The sequence below is a fragment of the Aspergillus pseudonomiae genome, assembly GCF_009193645.1.
Source record: "Aspergillus pseudonomiae strain CBS 119388 unplaced genomic scaffold BDV37scaffold_8, whole genome shotgun sequence".
NCBI classification, from domain to species: domain Eukaryota; kingdom Fungi; phylum Ascomycota; class Eurotiomycetes; order Eurotiales; family Aspergillaceae; genus Aspergillus; species Aspergillus pseudonomiae.
Window position 1 is genome coordinate 398,893 of NW_022476000.1, and position 23,450 is coordinate 422,342.

The window sequence follows — 23,450 nt, forward strand, 5'->3', positions numbered from 1 at the left end:
AATATGGTTGATGCCCTTTTGAATAAGATCAGTTATCCCAATACCATACGCGCCTTTTAGAGGTGCGAGGCAGCTAACATCCAGTGGCTGAAGTTTATGGGATGAATGAGAAGGCATATAAAGAGGGTTAGTTTGATGATTCTTGTAGAAAAGATTGAACTGCATAAATCTATAGTTAGTATAGCTATTAAAAATCAGAAGTCGATATCTTCCTGCATGTTGCAGTATGCTTCAAGTTCTCAAAGATCTTTTTCAACCATAGTAATCCAAGCTCATTATTGGTCCATCCATCCTTGCTTAGTCCCAATCACCCAATCAGGGTCGATATCTTGATACCATTGAGATTGATGAAACTTGCCAGCAAAGATAATCATAGGTGGTAGAGGAGGTGATCCAGAAGCATTGATACATTCAATAGCAGTTACCCATTCGCAATTCCCTGGCTGTATAGCCTGTACACAGCTTGCTCGATGACGTTGTAATAACCATTGCAGTACTTGCCACACCCATCTGGAAGCCAGTTTCATCAAAATTATAGATATCCTGTTCAGTATACCATACTTTGCTATAGTATTCTGAACTAGACTGAACCACTGGTTGATAATCTCCGGATTCTCACATTTTGCACGCTGGTAATCATACTAGAATGATTGGTAGAACAAAAGTACTGATTTGTACACTAATTCCAGTTCTTTATTAGGTAGCGTAGTGCGTAGCTCAGCCATTACACAACCCTGCATAAACACGGACGAGAGGGGGTAAGGGGCATCTGATGTCTTGGGTGACCCAAGATATTCCCGCAGTTCCTGCTGTGAATTTCTACTTTTTTAGACCCGAGCTCCCTGATGACGCTGGAAATGGTGTCGCCGGCCCACTGATTCCGGCCATGCTCACTCGCCCACGTACCCCTTCACCAGGTGCCTGGCACTTAGGACTTGAGGGGTACCGCGGTTTGTCGTATTTATATGAAGGGTTGAGCCTTGGGGGGGTTATTTGGGTGGGCTCATTTGTTCCGAGCAGTTGATAATATCCTCGTTGTCACGAAACAACCAAGTAACGACCTGGACAGCCATTAGCACATATACCGTATATCGCTGGACAAATGGCATACAGTTGACTCAGGAATATCATAAGGTGTTGCTGCCTTCCCGTAGTCTTCCTGTTAGTTTAAAGTAAAATCGATATGTTTGACCCTCTTATTCTCAGTGAATGTAATCCACATACGACAGATTGAAGTATCGTGCGATGAGCTAAACTGATGCAAATGGCCTCCGCCAGCACGACCGAGGATTTCAGAGCAGCCAAAAAGATAAAAGATCCAAAAACAGAGGCACGCTTAAGAAGACTGCCCAATAACATTGGATATCCCCGTGTCCCACTTTAAAGGGTGACTACGCCACTGGCACGTAGCCAATTGGAGCCTCGTGGACCCTGTCTGGGTTATCAGATCCCTGTCCGATGGTACTAAAGAGCCTCGGGGGAATCGATACATAAGCCCACCATGCCTAACTAGTAGTGTAGGACTGCCCAGAGATAAGCAGATCCTGCCCACAATCATGGCATCCCAACTTCCTCAGATACAAGAGTCTTTCAGAGCCTCTTGCGATCGTTGCCGGGCGAAAAAAATTAGCCTGCGTCATCTCCACACCAGAACAATCACGGACCGCGGGCCAGCAATGTGAGCGATGTATTCGGGCGAGATTAAAATGTGTTTTTAGTCGCCGCGCGCAAACGCGCAAGGGTAACAGTGACACACGGCGACCAAACAAGGAATGTACCAGGAACAACACACCATCGCAGAGGTTCGAGATACCAGGTGACCCGCAGCAACCGGCGGAGACTGGACGTGCTTTGATATCATCCGAACTACTCCCCGGCTCCTCCATGGACCTCACAGCTTTGAGCCCCTCTGGAGAACACATATATGGGGTGGAGTTACCGCCCCTGGACGATCACATTCTCCATAATTTCTCCAAGGACGAGGAGAAATTCTTTCAACAGCATCTGCTCGCAAATCACTTTGACATGTCCTCCTTGCCTTTAACAGCCGAATGCACCTACAGGTCACCACTTTGGGTGCAAGGATCCTCCGAGCCTCAAGACTCCTCCACCGATGAAGGGAGTAACTCTTCTCAATTCCAGAATGCCTCTGTGCTCGTGACTGAAATTCATGAGCAAACCGTTTTACTTAAAGGCGACTCACGCATTCCGAGCCTCGGTGGTGCCGAAGAAGGCTCCGATAAGTATCCCGTTGGCCCAGTTTTGCGGTTGACGCGAAAACTTGCAGCTGAACTACGACACTTGTGGCAGCCAAAGTTGTCGGTCCAAGACAGACAACAACAACAACTCCGACCCACCTCTTCTTTCTCCACTTCGACATACCCCGTGTGTCCGGAAAGCATGGATATCTTTAGCGTACCTCGAGGTCAACAAGCACCGTCAGAAGTTCTCGATTCCAAGTCAATTTTCAAAGAGATGCCGGACTTGGCAACCAATCTGCTAATGTTGACCGGTTACGCGTCTCTCGCCAAACTATACACAATCGTATTTAGCCAGATCCACAATGTCCTCAAACGACTACCGGAATCAGTCTCCTCCTCTCGCCATACACCATCTCACGACCTAGGGGAAGCAGAGCTACTACAACCAGGGGAGCTCTTAGCACCTACTAGTAATTTTGAAGCTTGCAGTAAAGTCTATATAACCGTGCAAATGCTTCTGGACGAGTTTCAGGCAGTGGAGGATATTGTTTCATTCACTAATCTGCATGACCCTGAGACCTCGCCTTTTGAGAAAGAAAAAAATTCACCCGAAGAGGCACAGCAACAGCAGCCGCTCGGGCCGGATCTCAAATCCCATCTAGGCAGGCTGACTCGACAAATAGAAATGGTCAGGGCAGGTTTAAAGGAAGATATATCTCGCACATTGAGAATTGGCAGCCAAAGAGAGTTGAGCAGCGTACTACAGTATGGCCATTATCTTAAGGTATTGCTTCGTGAAAGAATGGGCTTATAGAAGAGATATCCTACCAGACAAACCGCATGCCTCCACTTTAGTAGTACATAGCAGCATTGTTTTTTATGAGGTAGTTGTCTTACAATGATACTCGAAATCGCTTTGGCCGATGGCATGATTTAAGCACTCTTTCCGACCTCTCTATGGTTCCAATGACCTTGGTGCAGCGCGTAACCAAGCTGCCAGCTGCCCTATGTACGGAGTACTATGGAAACTTTACCAGGTTGGAAAGAATCTGCACATGTGGAGACTTGATGATTTTCTTGTTCGAAGCTCCATGGATTCTCCGGGCATACGTAGTAAGTCCGCACTATGCTCCGCGGACTTTCGATGAAGTCTCCGGGTGACCTCCATGGACCCTGCAATTGATACCATACCCATATCCGAAAGACTTTTTCATATACAGTGAGAAGGTCGTTTATTAAAAAGGTCTATCTGCTCATGCTTTTCTGAACATTGTCATGCAGAGTGTAAAGCAGTCGATAAACCTTCTGAATATGGGCCAAATCCAAACTCCTACCGCTTCCAGCGGCTCTGAACACACGTCAGTCACATACCGTTTCTTCTATTTTATTTCCCACAAAGATGCGTACTGACAAAACAATAGATTCCGAGCATGGCTGACGGTAATAGGAGCCTTCTTCACTTTCTTTTGCAGTGTTGGATTTATCAATGCCTTTGGAGTTTTCCAGGACTACTATCAATCACATCAACTGAGTAGCTACTCTAGCTTCGACATCTCATGGATCGGTTCCTTCTCTACTTTTGCGCTCTTTTCTGGTGCTCCTATCGCTGGTGTTTTGGTTGATCGTGTTGGACCGACAGTATGTAAAACCACCCACGTATTTATCCTCCGAAAACAGATAAAACAGACGGCTAAAGGAGATGGACGCCAGGTACTTCTCATATTCGGCGGCCTGGCAATGCTTGTGGCCGTCTTCATGACTTCTCTTTGTCAGCAGTATTATCAATTCTTTCTTGCCCAAGCCGTGCTTCTGGGCGCCAGTATGTCTTGTCTCTTCTGTCCGGCGATCGCGACGGTCTCTCGGTATTTTCATAAAAACAAAGGGCTAGCTATGGGGGTGACAGTGGGAGGATCGTCCGCCGGGGGTGTGGTCTGGCCGATTGTGCTGAATGAGCTCCTTAATAAGGATGGTGTGACCTTTGGCTGGACGATTCGCATCGTCGGGTTTATTATGCTCCCACTCCTCGTTCTCGCGGTCTTGACCGTCACCCCACCAGCGAAGAAAGCCGATGATGGCCACCATCATCATATGTTGACTGACGAAGAGGAAAGGAATAAAAGACACGAGGTAGATGGAACACACGAGGTTCTACAAGAGGAAGCCAGTGCACACAAACAGGGTCTCGTTTCGCTTCTTAAAAACACCACCTTCATGGTGCTCTGCTCGGGGCTTTCCATTTCCTACCTGGGTATGTTCAGTCCATTCTTCTATGCAACCTCCTACGCGCAGAGCCTGGGCCATTCCACCAGTTTCGCGTTTTACTTAGTTTCTATTATCAATGCCGCATCCCTCTTTGGCAGAATTCTGCCGGGGATTCTGGCAGATCGCTATGGGCATTTCAATCTCTGTGGTACAGCAGCTCTGCTATCTGGAGCCACTGCACTTTGCTGGACCGCAGCAAAGAGCTCCGGAGGGCTTGTTGTATGGTGTCTAGCATATGGACTTACGTCCGGTGTACGCATCCCCTCTCCACCAAACCACAAAGCTTCGAATTTTGCTAATCCTAACTCGCAGGCTATTATGAGTCTGCAATCCGCTTGTGCAGCTCACCTGGCACCACATGAGCTCCATGGTACAGCAGTAGGACTTCTCATGGGATCAGTTGCTTTGACGTGAGTTTCGCTGCTTCTCCTCTTCTACCTGTAATTCCTTCTTTAAACTGTTCGATTGCTAAATTACACCCACTTTTAAAACCACAGAGCTTTGTTCGGTACCCCCATTAGTGGCCAGCTGGTCGAATCTTACGGATACCTTGCCTTGTCAATTTATGCCGGGGCATCCCTTGTTGTGGGCGGCATTCTCATCTTTATGGCGCGGTTCAAAATGGAGAGGAGAGTATTTGCACGGCAATGATTTTTCTTCGCTCCCCTCACACAAGTCCAGCTAAGAACTCAAATGCTTCCCAACTTTTTTAGTTGCCTTTCTGCCGCCTTTTATTTAGGCCAAAAAGTCTAATGACCCTGGAAAGAGACGGTTCAGCCGGCCCCCCTCTCTTTCTCTCCCATTTTTCTTTTTGTCTTCTCATCTTGTTTTCTCTCTTCCCTTAAACGTATAGAATATTCAAGGAGACGATCACAACCAGATCCGGTAAATCAATGGCTCCAGTTTTCCGTTTCATACTTAATCATGTGCTTGCCCCGGGAGGCGATTGATTTAATTTAGCCCAGTGCGAGCTGTAAGGCCTGCAAACGCCTCAGAATCAAAAAGAAAAGATACACTCGCTTACTCGGATCTCAGCTACTCTATTAGAATGATGATCTCCATTAGGTCACCTTGGACTGGTATACCAAGCAGTATCGATATTGGAAGGTCCGTCTGAAGTGGAATGAGGTCAAGTATATCACGTCATACTAAATAACGCCGCCCCCAGTTGTATGAAGTTAGTCTTCCTGTTTGATCTGAGAAAGATGAATATCGGGTCTGCCTGCTGTGGCCCGTTCATCCGTGTTCATCCGTGTTCTCCCATATCCAATTATAGACTATGTTTTGACCTTTAGAGACACAAAGGAACCAACAGGTAGCAAGCTTGTAATAGGATTGTCATGGAGTGATATGGAGCTATCAGGATAGGTATTTAAAATACCGGCATAGAGAACTGTTAGAGCACCTACTCCTAGTAGGCATGCTTACATGAACAGACCACATTAAGTTACTACACAACGTCTACTCCCCCCTTAGTCACCTCCAACCACATAGCCTAGATAGTAATAATTCAAGCAATACTTTAACCTCATACTTTCCCCTATGGCTAGCACTCCTTTCGTGTCAACAAAAGCTATGTGAGCTGAAGAACTCATCGCAAATTTTGAGTCCAGCTAGGTAGATATGCTAGTCTCTATCCACTTCTTCGGTGACCAGCCACGAAATCAACATATACTAGATTCCTAGCCACCGTACTTCCTTCCCATGTAGGGGAGTAGCTGTATTTTCTAGATATCGAGGACATCCCTGAATTAATGATGATTTACATCCATGAAAACTATTCTGCTCAACAAAGCAGCTAGAATATCAATCATGCACACGCAGTTAGAGGGCGAATCGGAGTAAACTCAATCTCCTCCTCCGATGTCACCGTGAACCGGTCCTGTCTGGTGCCTTTCTCTTTACCAGCAGGAGTCATGAAATACCGCTGCACGATGGCCACGGTCACCATCTTGAGCATCATGTCAGCAATGTTCTTCCCGAGACACCGCCCGCGGCCGATCCCGAAGCGCAGCAAGCCGTATCGATATGCCATAGGCGAGATGTCGGCGAAACGCTCGGGGCGAAAGCGTTCCCCATCGGAGCCCCAGATGGCCGGGGTGGTGTTGAGGCGTTTCCAGTCGATGACCGCGGGCGTCTGGGCAGGGATTCGATAGCCTCCAATGATTTTTTCGGCGGCTGTCTTTTCGGGCAGGGAAAACCCTTTCGTTCCCGAGGTTTGCTTGTTAGTGGAAAGGAATTGCTTGCCATGAATAAAAACGATTTAGGAGCGTTCAACTTACATAGCGCCGGACTCATGCGAACAGATTCCATTGCAGCATAATGAAGAAGGGTATCCTTCTCCAACACATACTCGCCTAGATTATAGGATGGTTGGCTTTGCTTTGCGGTAATTTCCTCCCTCAGGGATGACTGGAACGATTGATTGGCCGCGATGTTGATGAGGAGAAATGCAACAGTCGAGGTCACATCGATGTTTGTAAATAACAACTCGTCCATCGTTTCTAGGAACTGCGGTGTATTCATTTTTAGTTTAGCCACACATACCTGAAAGAAAAGGTGGGTGTGTTGCTAGAAAAACGGACCTCAAAATTTTGACATCTTCCCAGATTCAACACCTTGGCAAATGCGCTCAGCCGGGCAGTGAAGCTTCTTCTATATGTTCGATGTGAGCTACACATTCTCTCTCTCTCTCTCTCTCTCTCTCTCTTCATGACAACAACTACCAGGGCTCCGTCTCTCCCATACCGTTCTTGCTTTCGCAATAATATCGAGATTCAGCTTTTCCCACGTTGCTTTGAATGTGTCCAGACGACGTCTCGACTGCGTGGGAAGGATATTAAAGATTTTCGAGACGGTGAATCTGCCGAAGAAAGCATCAAGCATCACCTGTTCATGGAGATCATTCAAATGCACAAGATCTTGGTATGTCTAGTAGTGTGAGTCAGTCAGCTTGCAACAACTTCCATCCTTTTGGTTCTATCCTAGGTAGGGAATATACCCACCTCCGCGTCGAGCGCGTCTCCATATACTGTCAACCCCGTCAAGCGAAAAGGCAGATACCGACAAGCTTCAGTGGGATTCCGATGAAATGATCTCAGGGTGGCCTCTTGTTGATGAAGATCACGGCCCTTTGACAGCTCAAGGGTCCACTTCTCGATCTCCATCGCGAATGTATCTGTCATGTTCACGCTTGCCAGATGGGAGAATTCGGGCTCGAAGTGAGCGCGCATCACGGCTCATTTTTGCCCTCCTTGAAGACCCAGGCATTGGCCAAGAAGTCTTTTTGAAGATGGATAGTTGTCAGCTGCCATTGACCACGAATAAAGAGATTTTCAAGACTGGGGGGCGGATATATTCACCGTCCAAAATAATCGCCGAGATTCATGTTGATTGGCTTCTTGTGATCTGGGGAAAATAGCAGATTAGGATGGATATTTACATGCAAGAGGATTGTTCGAGTGGGAAACAAGAAATACCTTTTGCATCCTTCCGATAGAATTCTCGCAAGTGATCCGGGTGTGTGATTACCAGCTCGCGAGTCCACCATCCATTTTGGATTAAGTATGGCTCTTCGCCCGCGAGTTTGCGGCCTTCCTGGGACAGTTCATGACTGCATGAGGTTCTTCCTTAACGTCGAATCTCAAATCGTCTTTTCTGTGTTTGATTACCTACCCATGCGAGAACCTTCGATACCGAGTATCCTTCTTCAGTTGTTTGATTTTGAGACCTTGACTGTCTTTGAAGTCATTGCTGATCTGTATTGGCGCGAGTCAGTGCCCGCTTTCTTAAGGAGCAGTTGGAAAAAGTGAAACACTTACATTTCTACAATATCTTGTGTAAATAGCGAGCAATACAACAAAAACCGTCGTGCCGAACATAGAATCCATTCTCTGGAGCTAATATAAGGAAACTTCTGCAAGGAAAAGTTTTTTCAAGAAGGGGGCGCTGAAAGCGTGTATAGCCCAAGTGAGTTCAAAGACTCAATTTATACAGCGGAATTCCGGGCCTCCTCTATTGGGCTGATTTTACTACCGAAGAGAGAGAGAGAGAGAGAGAGAGAGAGAGATTTTCAGAGAGAGATTTTCTCAAAGAATATTTTCATACTCCCCGTCGAAGCATACTCACGCTGCCCTAATCTCCGAGTTTTCCACGCATATACAGTAGTACTATGGGAATTCGCCATCAAGAAGACGCACGTAAAGACCTTAGAGCTGAGTACACATCTGTACATGACTCCACTTGAGAACAATGTTTTCCGAGTTTCATATGGAATTCTACACGTTGGGGTAGACTTTGATGGCTTCCCTCACCGCGAGTGAATTCGGAGTGTGCACACACCACCGAAAAACTCCGAAAAACTCCGCGCGCAGTTGTTATCCACTACACTAGTATACTCGGTTGATCCCGGTGATCTTGTTGGTCTTGATAGTTACTCCGTCCGTGTCTTGTTTAGTGGGGATCAATTGGCTGCAATGGCGGGAATGATGGGCCGGTCCGTCGCTGACGCCAGTACGGGCACAGTTGTCTCCAGATGTAGTATCCGATTATTCAAATAGATCTGGTGAAAAAGGAATAAAATGAAGGGAGTCCAGTTGATTGGTTCTGTCTATATATCGAGGCAGGAGGTCCAGCACTAGGTTCTATATAGAATTAGTCAAAGCAGCTCATCTGGAACAATCCGCTCAAACTATATTATTTATTACGAGAATTCTTCGAAAGCACAACTTCTCTATTAAAGAAAATGGCATGTTTTCTCTTTCCTGCAACAGCGGCACCCAAAGGCCTTCGCCCGCGAAATTATTATGGGACAATGTACACGGACATAGTTCGCGCATCCTCCGACGCCATCGACGCCTTGACGCTTTATCGCCGTCTAATATTTGCCGAGGATGCATATGTTGATAATGCTGGGTTCACCGCGTTTGACGCACATGTCGGTGACACCTCCTGCCAGCTGCAAGCTGGAATGCTCCTCGACTTGACCAAGAAGCATAGGTACTGGGCCTTGAGCAGCAGTGACAAAGAAGCGTCCTGGCTCGATAAATACATCGAACGGCTCACCAACGTGTGTGATGGAGCACGAGAGATGCTGGCCAAGCTCACGATCGAGCGCATTCACCCGGAGAAACTGGGGATTGGTCCCAAGAAGGATAGTCCAGACGGGTTACTCCGCCACTTGGGATGGGATGAACAGGAAATCTTGAGTTCCATTACAGCTATCTATCCAATATCCCAGGTAAAAAAGCCACGGACTCACAAAGGCTGTCTAAACGGCTGGGATTTGATCGAGGAGGGGCAGCAGGAGCAGCTGGTCACTAAGTGTCAGGAGAATGCCTTGTGGCAAATTTGCAATGATCCGGCAGTACTGAACAACTCTATTGCTCACCACGAAGACATGGACATAGTGATTGTGGATGATACCGACGTTAGGCCAACAGCGGAAAGGGTCCCACCGTCATGTGCATCCACAGCATCGTCCAACGAAGCAGTGGATGGGATTGAATGGAATCCACTAGACGCATGGACCATGGTCCGATTCATCACCTACTGTATTGTTCTTTCCAAGTACAAGGGCTTTCGTCGGTTCCAGCACGTCGTGGGGGCGCGCATCGACCCTGAAGCAGCGATCCAGGCAGGTGACGAAATGGTGCGCGATGTGTGGGACTATAGTCTCTTCCACTACAAGTATTCCAAAGCCACTCGCCGAATCGAGCTGGAGTTTGGGATCTTGCAGAGCTGGGTATCGAAATTGAGTTGTGCATGGCTGTATGATATTGCAAAGGCATCATCAGCCTCACCTGGAATTGATAGGTAAGCCTCCCGATACAAAGCCCCATTTCATGGCAGGAAAGGCTAAAGAAACTAATATCCTTACAGTTTGATGATGCGTACCATCCGGACCTCTTCAACCAACCTAACCTGCATCCCGACATATGTCGGCTATTTGGCCATGAGAGAGCTATGGGGGAAAGACGGCGATCCTTTAATTCTGGTTGATCGGCATTTCTGTGATAGCGGTAAAAATTTCCAGCAAAAGTTGATCCAAGAAGTAAAGGGAATCAAGAAGAAAACTGATGGCTTTCAGGTTACCACTCCAACTTTTTCTTCGCCACGCTCAGACTCGAAAGCACGAATGCAACGGACCGAGATGGATTCCCACCACAGCGTCTACCCCTCAAGCACTCGCCAGCGACATGAGGGGCACGACTGCGACGACAACGAAGCGCACATTGCCAAATTTCTGGTTCATGATCACGATCGACTAACACTGTCCTTTTTTGCGAGACACAGGCACTATACGTTTGATCTGAACAGTTCCAAAAATAGTATTAACGTTGCAGATGAGCGGGAAGAGGTTGCAGAGCAGATGGAACGGGTCTTCCCTGGATTAGCAGAGCAGTGGAGCATTTCCGACCAAGAAGCAGACGCGATGGGTACCGCAGGCGATTCATTGCACATGTTTGCCTGGCAGCATGCCTTCACGGAGACCAAGGGCCGGATTGCAGAATTGGTTTCTACGGCGAAGGACACGCTGCCGATCTCGGCCTCACTGGAAAGGATTCACTGATATGGTCCCACAAGCAGGAACTATTAGTTATGCGTTGGGAACCTGTACATAGTGAATTACATATAGAGAGCACGTTTGTGCTATTATCTAAAGCCATCTTTTTGTCTTACATAGAAGTTTCTCATCTTATTTAGAGCCTTTGCTCTTTTTAAGGTTTGGAGGTTCCAAACTCAAAGAACAAAAGATATTTTCAGTTGATCTGAAAAGACAAAGTGAAGATAGTGAAAAAATGCAACAAACAATAGAACAATACTCAGTTCTTACCAGTGTACCACCGAACTTGGAACACGATGACTACAAGCCATCCACTGGGATTGTCTCCTCTTTGGTTTATCAACCCCCTTTGTAAACAAGAGCCTTCCCAATTAGCCATAAAAAACAGCGCCCCCGGCATCCGTCATATGGTGAGAATCCAGATCATCGAAAAGAGAACCCCAAGAAGGCCCATCTATGTTTTGGCCCAAATCGATGTATTGCTGCATCATGGCATCAAATTCCCAGTCCTCGACATATAGTTGTTGTTGTTGTTGGTGTTCCGTTCGGGCTGCTGGTTGTTGGCCGCCACCACTGGCAGTAGTTGCTGATGTATATTGGCCGATAGTGTTAGACAAAGACCTATGGAAGTCGCTTGACGGATCCGGGGATACTTGACTGATTCTGCTGTCAGCAGGTGGTACTACCACCGTGAGAGGCACAGTCGAGGACTGGTTTTGCTGTAGCCTTTCTTTGTGTTTCTGCAGGATTTCCATGAGGGGGTGGGCCAGTTTCGCGGCCATGGCGGAGTCTTGTTTCAAGCTGTCGAGCAACCTGCATGCTCGGGTGACTTCGGCTTGCCGCTGTTCCTCGAAACCTTCCACTTTGTTGGAGCAGAGGTCCATCACTAGCACAACAGTGGCCATGAAGACGTGGTGCACCACGGTTGCAAGCCTGGCGGGGATCAACTCTAGGTCATCCTTCTTTTCCTCCAGCTTGTAGCAGATCTGCAGAACCGCGCGGGAGGAGTTTAGGCAAGCATTTCTGGAAAACGTATATTTGGGATCGGTGAACCCCGCTACCACGAAATGCTGGTGAAGTCTGCTGCGTCTGGTATAGATCCCAAGATGGATCAGATAGCGCTGGAGGGTAAGTTGGGGCGCGGTATACAAGAGTTTGCTACCCTGGTCTAGCCGAAAAAATGCCGGGAGGCTTCTGATCAAGTCCTCGAATTTGCCGTCCAAGAAGATAATCTGCTCGTAGTTCGCATTCTCAATCATTTTAAGCGGGGACAAGGAGTCAACCACCGCACGACAGATTTCCGCTAGCCGAACACGCTGAAGGAAGTAGGAGGTAGATAGTAGTGAAACATTCCCAGCATCATGATCACAGCTCTCGGGATAATGCGGCTGATTCACATGCATCTGTGATAGCTGAATAGAATAGGTGCCCTCCTGTGGGCCGGGGGTGAATGCCAGTAACCTTTCTCGCGCTTTAGCGCTAGCAGAAAAGCTGATCAGTAACGACTGCACCTTACCAGTCTGTGGCAGCAATGTGCCACCATAACCTTCTCTTTACGTCAGCTTCAATCGGACTTGGCGGTGGCTCTGTCTCTCCTTTTCTTCGGGGACTATCAGTCTTGTGTAAAGAAAGATCTCGGGCCATCATAATCATGTTGCTATGAAGTGAACGGAACATGGGGGAGAACCCTTGGGAATTGTAGATAACGTAGGAGATAACGATCGTGGCCTGGAGATCTTCAATCGAGGCAGCAGTAGTTCGCTTCGAGTACTCCAGAATATCCAGCGCCGCATTGCTCCAGATCAAGGACATGGAAGCAGCTTCTTTCGCAGATAAGAAGACCAGGCATTTGCTTCTCTGTGGTCTCCACAGATGGCTGGCACTAGCAAGTATGCTGAGCAGCAGCGCGATATCTGCCACTTTGCTTTGAACGGCTGTATTCGGGTGCATATACACAGCGTCTATCACATGCTGCAGGGAATGAGGCTGGAAGACGGGATGAAGGTATTGGACATTGTCCAGAAAGTATTGGGACAGTGTCATGGCCTCATCTTTGGTAGGCAGCTGAACACTGGGTGGCCAAGGTGCTGCCTCATTCCGCGTCGCTGACATATTCTCGAGTAGCTGGCTTATAGGTCCAACTTTGAATGGTATGTTGACTACATACGCTCTAAACTGGCGGCCGGATTAGATGCAGGGTCAGCGCAGTAGGCATTGACTGTCTTAACAGTTGTAGATAATCTTACAATCGGGTTCTCAAGCGTGCCGATGCCTTCAAGCCATCTCGATGTCACTTCATGTTCCTCGTTGAAAGCGAAACCTGGTATAACCGAGGTAGTCAATGCGCCACAAGTTGATGGTACCATTGCAGTAGGAACAGAGGGTCTGTCATCCTGCTTGCCAAACACCGCCTCCTCAAGCCTTTCCAGGCGAGCTTGTAACCCCGCGCTTTCAGTTGCTGCGGGTAAAGCTTCTCTTCGGTCCGTGCAGTCCGTGGACGTGGAACCAGGGTTTCGTGCAAAATATTCACAGCCGACGCCACGGGCGGAGCAGTTGGAACAAGGTCGTTGGCGGTTACACTTGAGCTTCTTCAGCCGGCACAAACGACACGATACCGGGTTCTGGCGTGTGCGGCGAGCTTGACGACCATTGGACTGAATTGGATCCATCGGGGGCAGTTCGTTCTGTGGATGAAATACCTCTTTGGCACAGCAACGAGATTGGCACGAGTCCTTATTCCCTGAAAGATGCGATTCCTGATTCCACTAACCACTAACCCGATCAGGGAGGCGGAACAAGAATCTCGGTGGTTATCAATGGTATGTACAGAGTAGTATGTACCTACCCCCTCACTCAACATTTTAAGCCTTCGAAATATCTAAAAGGAATACTCACTTACAAACGCAAAAATAATATTCCCAAAAATGACTTGAGTGACGAGTCCTACAACAGACTCTTTCAGTTTGCCAAAACCCTTTGTTATTCCTTGATCGAACTGAGTGTTGACCCAAAAATCGGCCCTCTCCTTGATCATGAGGTTTGGACCCCGATGATGTTCTCCCGCGTCTAGATGAGAATCTACAACAGTTGCCCCTCTGTTATGTTCACAACCTCCCATGTTCAAGCAGAGCCTTGACAGGTCCAATGGCTGTGCTTATTCTTATGGAAGAATAGATTAGCCGATTCATGGTCAGCTGATACCAACACGTACAACAAAGACCCTTGCCCGTTGCCCTCGCCTTGGCTCAATCAAAAGGAAGCATCTTGGATCACTGCTTCCCCGCCTCTCCATAGAGCAGACGGCTAGCAACAGCCTTAGGAAGACTGTGCCACCAGGCAACAGGAGGTTTTCCACTCTATTTATATCGATCTAGCATCTCCAAAGGAGGCTACAGAACCGCTATTCCCGCCACATCTTAAACTGAAAGATTTTAAGAAACATTTTAATAAAAGGCTATTAAGCAGTAAACAGGATCTAGAGAGTTATAAACAATTTAGTATAAAGGACTATATTCATAATATTATCGTCGAACTCTGCAAGATACTGGCCACCCGAGATAAATTTAACCTAGGTAATAGAGTCTAGTTTAACAGTTATACAAATACTCTCGATTCTATTAACATTAACGAGTTTTACATAAACAGAACATCAAGTTCTTGGTGTTCCCAACCAAATCAGTTCTATATTCACCGAGTCGATAGAGATAACAATGCCCTCTTAATAACAGTCAAGTATAAGCCATCTTATAAGCCATCCGTCAAGAACCTTTGTACAGGATTACAACCGATAAATTTTTAAGCAAAGATAATCCAACCTAATTCCATCCCTATCAAAGAGCTCATGGAAATTCAAATATAATACAACCTAGCTAATGGAATCCGCTGTACCAGACAAGCAGGTCACTGTATGAGGTATCAGCCTTCCTGCCCATGTTCATTGGGGATACCACTTCAAGCAGGAACATAATTTGTATCTTAGACCGTCTGGAACCTGAATTGGCGCCTGGGCTAGAACCTAGAATATAACAGTCTAACAGATGCCCTTCCGGCAATGGAAAGGGGCAGACAGTTTTGAACAGAACTGTGTTGCTTGTATAGATGCATGTGTTTCAATTCTAAAAATTAGTGATGTTCTATTTCTATCTTTCTCGCAGCTATTGTATCACTGGGATTACCTCATGTATTGTTCTCTAAACTTATCCGTATCTGCCCTCATCCCGGAATTTCAACAATAGTATAGATAAAAATGATAATTCTGAGAATCTTATAATCTTCTCTATTATTTCAACATCCTTAAGACTGCTTACTACTAAGTTGTAGCTTAGCACGTAGAATTATTCCAATCAAATCTATCCTCCTGGTTGTATTATCTCAGGTCACGTGGCGATAACGACACCGTCATCCCAATTGGTTTTGAAGTCAAATCTTCCCCTTTATGCTATACCACACTGCCTTATGTTGAATGTACGCGATATAGCTCTCTCTATTCTTTAAGAGGCCAGGCTTCGATTGAGTTAATATTGACTGGCCCAAGATATACCACCTTGAACAGATACAAACTGGACTGGAACATACTAAGGTGTGTGAGAATCCCGGATGTACCTCCACTACATTCATAGTCAATTTTGTGTTTGGTCCAATCTATAGTTCTTAAAAATAACCTTGGTATTTAGTCCTGTGGGTCCCATATTCCCCTTTTCTAGCTTAAGGCGTGGTCACCCAATCGAGTACTCAAATTTCGTGCTATGTCACCTTCATCATTCATAACACTGGGCTTCGCGGTCACAGCCGTCTTCATCTTCTGGACATTATCCGCAACGTCTTCCTCACCATTTGCTCGTAATTTCCCTCGATTGTACAACAAGCGAATATGTCTTCTAATAGCCCACCCCGACGACGAGGCCATGTTCTTCGCACCGACAGTGCTGGCCTTAACCAAACCAGAACTGGGCAACCATCTCAAGATCTTATGTCTCAGTAGCGGTATGTTACATAGAACCACATCACCCAGCTCCAAGCAAGCTAACAACCTACCAGGAGACGCCGACGGCCTAGGCCACATCCGCAAAAAGGAGCTCCAAAAAAGCGCCGTGCATCTGGGCCTCCGCAACGAGTCCGATGTCCTCATCGTAGACGACCCAGCCCGCTTCCCCGACAGCATGAGCGCCACCTGGTCAGAAAGTGACGTCTCATCTTTACTTGCCTCAGCCTTCGCCCCCGAAATGGGCGAAGCTCAGCCCGGTTCTCGGAAACGAGGAGCAACGGGGGACAAACCGCCCATCGCGACTATCGATGTGCTCCTCACCTTTGACAGGCATGGTATAAGCAACCATCCCAACCACCGATCTCTCTACCATGGCGCTGTCCACTTCCTTCGTACCCTGATGAAGGATAAACCCGGGTATACCTGCCCGATCTCGCTGTACACGCTCACCACGACGAACATCTTGCGCAAATACATCGGTGTGCTTGATGCGCCATTGAGCATGGCGCGTGGGGCAGTCGATGCTCTGTCCTCGAGCTTGAGAGGCTCGTCTCGCACCTCGAAGGAGGATCCGCCTGCGAGGCTTCTGTTTGTTAGCTCTGTTGGTGAATGGATGACGGCGCAGTCGGCTATGGTTAAGGCTCATCAGAGTCAGATGGTTTGGTTTCGATATGGGTGGATTACTTTTGGTCGTTATATGGCGGTTAATGACCTCAAGCGTGAGAAGGTTTAAGTGACCCAGGGAATAGCGGCGAGCTGAAAGCTTATGGCATACATCAAGGATTTGGACATTGCACCATTCGAGTGAGGTCAAGCCCTGGTGCATGGCTACTGCAGATTCACATATATGGTGAGTCAAGTATGTATTCTTTACGTCTTCATCTAAACACAATGGCATCCTGAAAGGCCCTCTGTACATTAGCTGAGCAAAAAAAAAAAAAAAAAAAAAAAACCAACTACCTTATTAGAGCGATGCGCAGTCAGAATTGCGTGACTTGCTGTATAAAACCAAGAATAATCCTAGGGTGAAATTTGACCATAAGTTTACTTGAAATACATACACTAAGTCTTAGTATATTGCTAAATATCTTTCCCCCCCCTCCTTTATAGTGCTATCCTTGACTACTATACGTGGAGAGAGCATCTGTTGGTCGATAATTTTGCCTACTGTGCGCGATTGACCTACGACAGCTATATCAATGTAAAGCACATTGGCAAGTAAAGGGAATATTTTCATTGGCAACAATACTATGGATAGGGTATATGGCCGATGCTGAACAACACACTTAAATATTAGAGGCTTCATGACTGATCGAATAAGCAGCTCATCAACCCGACATTGCGGATTGTTCAAGGCGTGAATAACACCGCGAGAATAAGAGGAAAAACACAAACATAAAAAGATAAAGCAAAGCTAAGTAAATACCACTTCAAAGTTTCCGGGTATAACACCGGCCGTTTCTCTTTCTTTCTGTCTCTGAGCAGTCCATTGCGTTCCGGCATAGTCTTCCGCCGGCAGATCAGACAGTCCGTCGGCCTCGTAGCCCAGCTGTTGAGGCTCGGTAGCATATTCTGTATCTATGGCAAAGGGTCTAGGTCTGCGGGTTCTCTCAGTGACTCCGGAGAAGAGTCGTTTCAGTGGCGTCACGTCTAAGTCGAGATCGGGGTTGGAGCGTAAATACTGTGCCCAGACGAAATCGTCCTCCATTTCCATGGCCTCCTCGTCCAGCTCAACACCGTTCTCCGCGGTAGGTCGACGGACTGGGACCCTATTGTGAAGTGTCAATCTATGCTGGCCCCAGTGCGTCGCGCCTAGGAGATCGACATAACCGCCCCTGATGTGGTACTGGAGGGACTGTGGTAGAAAATCCTGCCACTCTTCAAGCACTTTAGGGAGGAGGCAGCGTTCCCACACCGGATTGTCGCGGCCCGTCCATCGTTTGTGCGTAACGAGGAGTCTCGCGAAGCGTTCCATGGTGATGGTATGTTGGGCGGTGCGCAATCGGAGGATATCATAGGTGTGTACCGCCTCGGCGAAGCCTCGTGATCGTAGAAGCGTAGTGTCAACCCGCGATCTCCGTCGGGAAGAACCGCCTAACGACGCCCCTCCTAGATAAGCTTCGACGATATCTCTCGCTGTCCTCCGCTTCTGTCTGGTTTCTCGTAGAAGGTCATAAGCAGCGCACATGTGATGCTGGAATTCCGACAGCCTGGCTTGATCCCACGCTGTCTTGGCAAGAATACGATGCACATCGACAGTAGGACGAGCATTGAAATTGCTCGACGTCATTGTTTCGAATACACCCTTCACAAACTCGGGAGGCACTTTGCCTAATGCATTCCGTTTTGCGTCAGGACCGAACCGGTTCCGTGATAGGACAAAGGCGCGCTCGAGCAATTCAAGCCAGACTGGTTCTGGGACAGGGATATCATACGAGTTTGAAATGAACTCAATAGCTCGCAATGCACCGGAAATATCATTGTTCGTACCGAATGCATGAGCGATTGCAAACAGGAGGCGACTTGAAGGGTGCAAAGGAGACGATCGGTCGTAACTAGTGGCTGGAGGTAGCTCAGATTGATCCAGTGTCGCGAGCGCATCAATGTCAACATTCCATGCTACTTTGAGCACGTTCTTCATCCCCAGCACATGGCCCACACGGCTGGATGCCAATAACACATTGATGAAACTAGTCTCATCGCCATGATACCCCTGTTCGGTCATCTGGTTGAATATCTGAAGCACTTCCTTTCGGACGCTCTTTTCAGCAGTGCGGTAGCCCTCCCAGCCGACGTTTTGCTGGAAAAACCTTCTTTTTCGATAAGCATAAGGCGTCATCCGCGTGTGATATCTCTCTCGCCCCGTATAGGCTTTGTCCCAGACCTTGGCTTCCATGTAATAATTGTAGCATGTAACATCTGGAACAACTTCGTCTTCTGTCATGCTATGCCAAATGTAGTCGGCCATGAGAGCATCTCCAATGGACCGTGCGCAATCCAGCAGGTGCGTGTACTCCGCTAGACCAAGAACCTGGCCGGCCGACCGTCGAATCGAAACAACCGTAGCTAATTTGGTAGCAAAATCATTGAAAATGGCGTCTAGCGACCCAAATCTCTTGATTTTCGCGGCACTTGGATGGATAGGCCGATGGATCTCGCGATAGGGAACCACAAAGTACGCCGGGGATAGGAGATGGAAGACTTCAACGAATACGGTCGGAGGCATCGAACCAACCAACTCTTCGTGGCGGGGATCGAGCAGCGCGTCCATAACCTGATCAGGTTGGCCATCTTGGATAATTTCATAGAATGTGGCCTTCAGTGCACTCAGGTCCTCGTGGGTACTTGGTACCGCATCAGCGGTGTGGGGTACGTGGTCATGATGACTGCCACCACCTTCGAGAATACTTGTCGTACTCAAATGGGAGCTTGCGACCCGGATTTGAGAGGCTCTCCGATCATTCTGGAAGTTGTGATTCACATTCCAGGAAGAATCCTTGGGAATGTTGTTGAAGGACCTCCACTGAGTGGAATCGCGAGCGGGCACTATCAGTCGAGTGGGCCCAGCGCAAAGAGCGAATTGAGTGGACCGATTGCGACCGCACGAGGGAACTACCAAGTGAGAGCTAAATCTCTCACTTGCAAGTACGAGTCCCCGCATCGAAACCGTTGAAGATATCAAAAATTGCACCACAAAAGAGGTCCTCCGTGAGGTCTAAAGAAACGAAGTTGCGTCGGACAAACTGCACAGCTTGTCCTCCCTCTTCGAAGTCATCTGTTTCGTGTTGGTGCCGCCTTGGCAACGAATCCCTGCAGCTTCTCCTCATTTGCTGCAGTGCATTGATTTGATTGACACGGCCTGAACGCGACAGCTTAGACTTGCTACCCTCGGCTACGACTACGACTAACTGCCTTCCCAAACCCCCTTTCAATCTTTCCCCTCTTTTGTTTCCCCCTCTCCTCTGTCATTCGTTCAATCAGAAAATGGCCGACACGGAAGATGCGGGCACCGCCTCCGTCTCCGAACCTTTGGATTTGGTGCGCCTTTCCCTGGATGAAATCGTCTTTGTCAAGCTCCGCGGTGATCGCGAGCTCAAGGGTCGTCTCCATGTAGGTTCCTGGTTGTGCTGGATCTAATTTCTGTTCGATCGGAGGCTGATTAGTGTTCTGTGGTAGGCATACGACAGCCATTGCAACTTGGTGATGGGAGATGTGGAGGAGACCATCTACGTGGTAGAGGAGGATGAGAACGAGGAAGAAATAATTCGAGTACGTCGCTTTGCTTCCTTGTGATCCCGTCTTGTCCGATCCCATCTGTGCCTTCGTCGAAGCGATCATTTTCTTTCGAATATGGATTTCTTCTGGACAATTATGACTAACATATCGCTTGCTACAGACAATCAAGAGACAGGAAGAAATGCTCTTTGTGCGAGGTGCGTCGAAACCACTACCATCATCTCGGATCCTAAACTAAGACAACCAACTAATCCCGTTTTCAGGAGACTCCGTCGTTTTAATATCCCCGCAAGCCTGATAGGATTTTGATGGACGAAGTGGACGAAGGACGCGTCGAAAGGCAACACCGAGCTCTAAGGAGACTATTGACTCTCCTACATACTGGATCAAAAGGAAGGGAACTATGAAACCGAGCGACGGCCCCAGAGTGGTGGACTATAGTTTTTATTCCGGTTCCTGGGTCGTGGGTGTGTCATCGACGAAGAACATGGCACTTGTTAAACAGATGTCATGTGCACAGAGATTAGAGCCTTAACATCAGATGATGACTCCGTCATGGCATGCGACCTGAGTCATATCTTCTGTAGGCGACTCAATATATTTTTATGTCATAAAATAATTTTACTATTTATTTACTTGTTGTGGTCCATGGTATTCGTCGTGCTTCTGTGCGGGCATATGACTCAGGCGGTGACTTCGCCCATTTATCGATAAAGCTTCCCCCAAAGCCGCTCCACACGTCTCAGTTCAGCCTCATACCACGTCAATCTTTTCAGCTATTTAACCCCCCAAACATTCCTAATTCTTTCCTTGAATTATTCAGTTACACTCTGCATCGACTTGCGCGGTCATTTACCGTTACATCCGCCTAATCTCTTTGTTTATTGCCGTGAAATTATGATAACACGAATACATATCTGAATGCGCCAGAGGCGAATCATCACCTATCCGACCATACAGCTCGTATAGTACCGTGTATTAAATAGTCTCACTTCTACAGCACCCTCATTGTCTACAATCAAAGATTCTAGCATGGCCCCGGCTGGACCGAAACTTACTCCGGAGGAGCGGCGCAGAGGCGAGATCGTATACCTCTCCTCCCTTGCCTCTGCCCCACCTGCTGACTGTCAACGCATAGGCGCTCAGCGATTTCGCGGAATACGCTGAAAAACAGCAAGCGCATCGCTCGGTTGCTCCTAGCGACAGCGGCTACTCTACTGCCAATGTATCCCGAATTCACGAAGATCATGCAGAACTGGAGATCCTTGACCAGCTAGGATTGTCTGACACTCCGAAACCAGCCAGACTAAAAGACCTGTTGTTGAATACAGGTGATCAACAAGAGGACAGCCTGCAACTACTGGGAAGCATCATACAAACACGTATCGATGAAGGCCATGGTGAAGCGATATTCGACGTGGGTATTGAGGATGGTGGTGAGGCCATGGGCTTTGATGTGACCCAATGGGAAACGGCGTTGCAGCGTGTACGGGAAGCGGCAGGAACGCTGCCAGCACACTGCCGTATTCTTGTCACCTATAATGTGGGAGGCCCTGAGGAATCCGAGGTCAGAAATGATCGAATGAAGGGTTCGTGCGGGAAGCTCCTCATCCGGCAGCCAGCAGAAACCGTGGAGGAGATGGCTGAGCTCCGGGTAGCGGTTGTGGGCAACGTGGACGCTGGGAAGAGTACCATGCTCGGAGTTCTCGTAAAGGGAAGTCTCGACGATGGCCGCGGCAAAGCTCGAGTCAATCTTTTCCGACATAAACATGAAATCGAGAGCGGCCGGACCAGCTCCGTCGGCATGGAGATCATGGGATTCGACAGCCACGGAGAGATCGTGACCAGCGCTCAGGGTCGCAAACTGTCTTGGGAAGAGATAGGGAAGCGGTCTGCTAAGGTCATTTCCTTCTCGGATTTGGCCGGTCACGAGCGATACTTGCGGACTACGGTCTTCGGCATGCTAAGCAGCAGCCCCAACTACTGCTTATTGATGGTCGCGGCCAATAACGGTTTGATCGGTATGAGCAAAGAGCATTTGGGAATTGCATTGGCTCTGAATGTTCCTGTGATGATCATTGTTACCAAGATTGATATCTGCCCCCCACAGATTCTCCAGGAAACCTTGACTCAATTAAATAAAATCCTCAAGTCTCCCGGGGCTCGCAAAATACCCATCTTCGTGAAAGACATGGATCAGACCATCAACACGGCAACGCAGTTTGTCAGTCAGCGGATCTGTCCTATCTTCCAGGTGTCCAACGTGACAGGAGAAAATTTGGACCTGATACGGACTTTCTTGAACATTCTTCCCCATCGTGGCCACTACAATGCCGACGCGCCGTTCGAGTTCCTTATCAACGATACATTCTCCGTGCCACATGTAGGCACAGTGGTATCGGGGGTGGCCAAGTCAGGAGTAATACACGCGGGGGATACGGTACTTGTTGGCCCTGATTCACTTGGACAATTCACCACAACCACGATCAAGTCCATCGAACGGAAACGGATATCGGTCAACGCCTGCTTTGCGGGACAGTCTGGCTCGTTCGCGCTGAAACGGGTACGAAGGAAAGAGGTTCGAAAGGGTATGGTTGTTCTCAAGAAGTTGGACCAGCCTCCCAAGGTTTACCGGGAGTTCGTTGCGGAAGGTAGGACCACATGCTGTGTCACCTGTGTAGGGTTTACGCTGACTCGATCTAGTTCTCATTCTCTCCCATGCTACTACCATCAAGCCCCGGTACCAAGCGATGTTGCACGTTGGTGCTGTGAGTCAAACATGTTCTGTTATTGACATTGACCGTCCCTTCATCAGAACGGGTGATCGTGCCCTGGTGGCTTTCCGTTTCGTGATGCGCCCAGAGTTTCTGGCGCCTGGAGACCGGGTACTCTTCCGTGAAGGAAAGACCAAGGGGTTAGGTATTGTGAAAAGCGTTGGATACGATCCTAACAGCCCTCTGAACCCGGAAGCCAAGAAGGAAGGGAACACTAAGTAAGAGTTTGTGTGCCAGGGTTGGGCGAGCGGTTGATATGTTCTGCTTGATGGATGTACAGCATCACCACCGCAGAGTGGACAGTACTTGCCTTGCTCTTTTTGCTTTCCTTTTTTTTGCTTTTCTTTTCTTCTTTCCTTTTAATTGGTCAATCTTGCAATGGTTTACATGGACAATGGCTGGGATTTCGCTCAATACGTCAATTGTAC

At 48.0% G+C, this 23,450-nt stretch overlaps 8 protein-coding genes across 8 annotated transcripts; 5 read left to right on the plus strand and 3 right to left on the minus strand.

Annotated features, from left to right (window-relative positions):
• The first annotated feature begins 1,813 nt into the window (after nt 1-1,813).
• BDV37DRAFT_239826 (uncharacterized protein) lies at nt 1,814-3,079 on the plus strand. The gene has a single exon (XM_032080998.1). The coding sequence runs from the start codon at nt 1,885-1,887 to the stop codon at nt 3,013-3,015; it is 1,131 nt and encodes a 376-aa protein (XP_031945371.1). The 5' UTR covers nt 1,814-1,884; the 3' UTR covers nt 3,016-3,079.
• Nucleotides 3,080-3,512: 433 nt separating this feature from the next.
• BDV37DRAFT_296955 (MCT family MFS transporter) lies at nt 3,513-5,303 on the plus strand (the record flags this gene model as incomplete). Its single annotated transcript, XM_032090219.1, has 5 exons — nt 3,513-3,559; nt 3,623-3,839; nt 3,912-4,715; nt 4,776-4,873; nt 4,961-5,303. The coding sequence occupies 5 exons, from the start codon at nt 3,513-3,515 to the stop codon at nt 5,112-5,114; spliced, it is 1,320 nt and encodes a 439-aa protein (XP_031945372.1). The 3' UTR covers nt 5,115-5,303.
• A 970-nt stretch (nt 5,304-6,273) lies between these two features.
• On the minus strand, nt 6,274-7,696 carry BDV37DRAFT_279423 (cytochrome P450; the record flags this gene model as incomplete). Its single annotated transcript, XM_032086335.1, has 4 exons — nt 6,274-6,665; nt 6,746-6,974; nt 7,212-7,394; nt 7,469-7,696. The coding sequence occupies 4 exons, from the start codon at nt 7,694-7,696 to the stop codon at nt 6,274-6,276; spliced, it is 1,032 nt and encodes a 343-aa protein (XP_031945373.1).
• A 1,520-nt stretch (nt 7,697-9,216) lies between these two features.
• On the plus strand, nt 9,217-11,115 carry BDV37DRAFT_296959 (uncharacterized protein). The gene is made up of 2 exons (XM_032090220.1): nt 9,217-10,277; nt 10,344-11,115. The coding sequence occupies exons 1-2, from the start codon at nt 9,277-9,279 to the stop codon at nt 11,032-11,034; spliced, it is 1,692 nt and encodes a 563-aa protein (XP_031945374.1). The 5' UTR covers nt 9,217-9,276; the 3' UTR covers nt 11,035-11,115.
• Nucleotides 11,116-11,399: 284 nt separating this feature from the next.
• Nucleotides 11,400-14,337, minus strand: BDV37DRAFT_296966 (uncharacterized protein; the record flags this gene model as incomplete). Its single annotated transcript, XM_032090221.1, has 3 exons — nt 13,275-14,337; nt 12,545-13,203; nt 11,400-12,489 (listed from the first exon to the last, which is right to left on the minus strand). The coding sequence occupies exons 1-3, from the start codon at nt 13,695-13,697 to the stop codon at nt 11,400-11,402; spliced, it is 2,172 nt and encodes a 723-aa protein (XP_031945375.1). The 5' UTR covers nt 13,698-14,337.
• Nucleotides 14,338-15,485: 1,148 nt separating this feature from the next.
• On the plus strand, nt 15,486-16,915 carry BDV37DRAFT_239833 (PIG-L family deacetylase). The gene is made up of 2 exons (XM_032080999.1): nt 15,486-16,011; nt 16,066-16,915. Exons 1-2 carry the CDS (start codon nt 15,774-15,776, stop codon nt 16,743-16,745), a joined length of 918 nt encoding a protein of 305 aa, XP_031945376.1. The 5' UTR covers nt 15,486-15,773; the 3' UTR covers nt 16,746-16,915.
• Nucleotides 16,916-17,205: 290 nt separating this feature from the next.
• BDV37DRAFT_208148 (uncharacterized protein) lies at nt 17,206-19,783 on the minus strand. Its single transcript, XM_032079955.1, has one exon. The coding sequence runs from the start codon at nt 19,671-19,673 to the stop codon at nt 17,427-17,429; it is 2,247 nt and encodes a 748-aa protein (XP_031945377.1). The 5' UTR covers nt 19,674-19,783; the 3' UTR covers nt 17,206-17,426.
• A 1,338-nt stretch (nt 19,784-21,121) lies between these two features.
• Nucleotides 21,122-23,363, plus strand: BDV37DRAFT_208215 (putative GTP binding protein (GTPBP1)). Its single transcript, XM_032079956.1, has 3 exons — nt 21,122-21,334; nt 21,387-22,899; nt 22,952-23,363. The coding sequence occupies exons 1-3, from the start codon at nt 21,281-21,283 to the stop codon at nt 23,242-23,244; spliced, it is 1,860 nt and encodes a 619-aa protein (XP_031945378.1). The 5' UTR covers nt 21,122-21,280; the 3' UTR covers nt 23,245-23,363.
• Nucleotides 23,364-23,450: the final 87 nt, after the last annotated feature.

Bases quoted from the DNA above. Each gene is read 5' to 3' on its own strand.
- BDV37DRAFT_239826 (XM_032080998.1), top strand. From the start codon at position 1,885: ATGGACCTCACAGCTTTGAGCCCCTCTGGAGAACACATATATGGGGTG.
- BDV37DRAFT_296959 (XM_032090220.1), top strand. From the start codon at position 9,277: ATGTACACGGACATAGTTCGCGCATCCTCCGACGCCATCGACGCCTTG. The intron at 10,278-10,343 runs GTAAGCCTCCCG...ATATCCTTACAG, and splicing joins GCCTCACCTGGAATTGATAG to TTTGATGATGCGTACCATCC.
- BDV37DRAFT_239833 (XM_032080999.1), top strand. From the start codon at position 15,774: ATGTCACCTTCATCATTCATAACACTGGGCTTCGCGGTCACAGCCGTC. The intron at 16,012-16,065 runs GTATGTTACATA...ACAACCTACCAG, and splicing joins GATCTTATGTCTCAGTAGCG to GAGACGCCGACGGCCTAGGC.
- BDV37DRAFT_208148 (XM_032079955.1), bottom strand. From the start codon at position 19,673: ATGCGGGGACTCGTACTTGCAAGTGAGAGATTTAGCTCTCACTTGGTA.
- BDV37DRAFT_208215 (XM_032079956.1), top strand. From the start codon at position 21,281: ATGGCCCCGGCTGGACCGAAACTTACTCCGGAGGAGCGGCGCAGAGGC. The intron at 21,335-21,386 runs GTATACCTCTCC...GTCAACGCATAG, and splicing joins AGCGGCGCAGAGGCGAGATC to GCGCTCAGCGATTTCGCGGA. The intron at 22,900-22,951 runs GTAGGACCACAT...GACTCGATCTAG, and splicing joins CCGGGAGTTCGTTGCGGAAG to TTCTCATTCTCTCCCATGCT.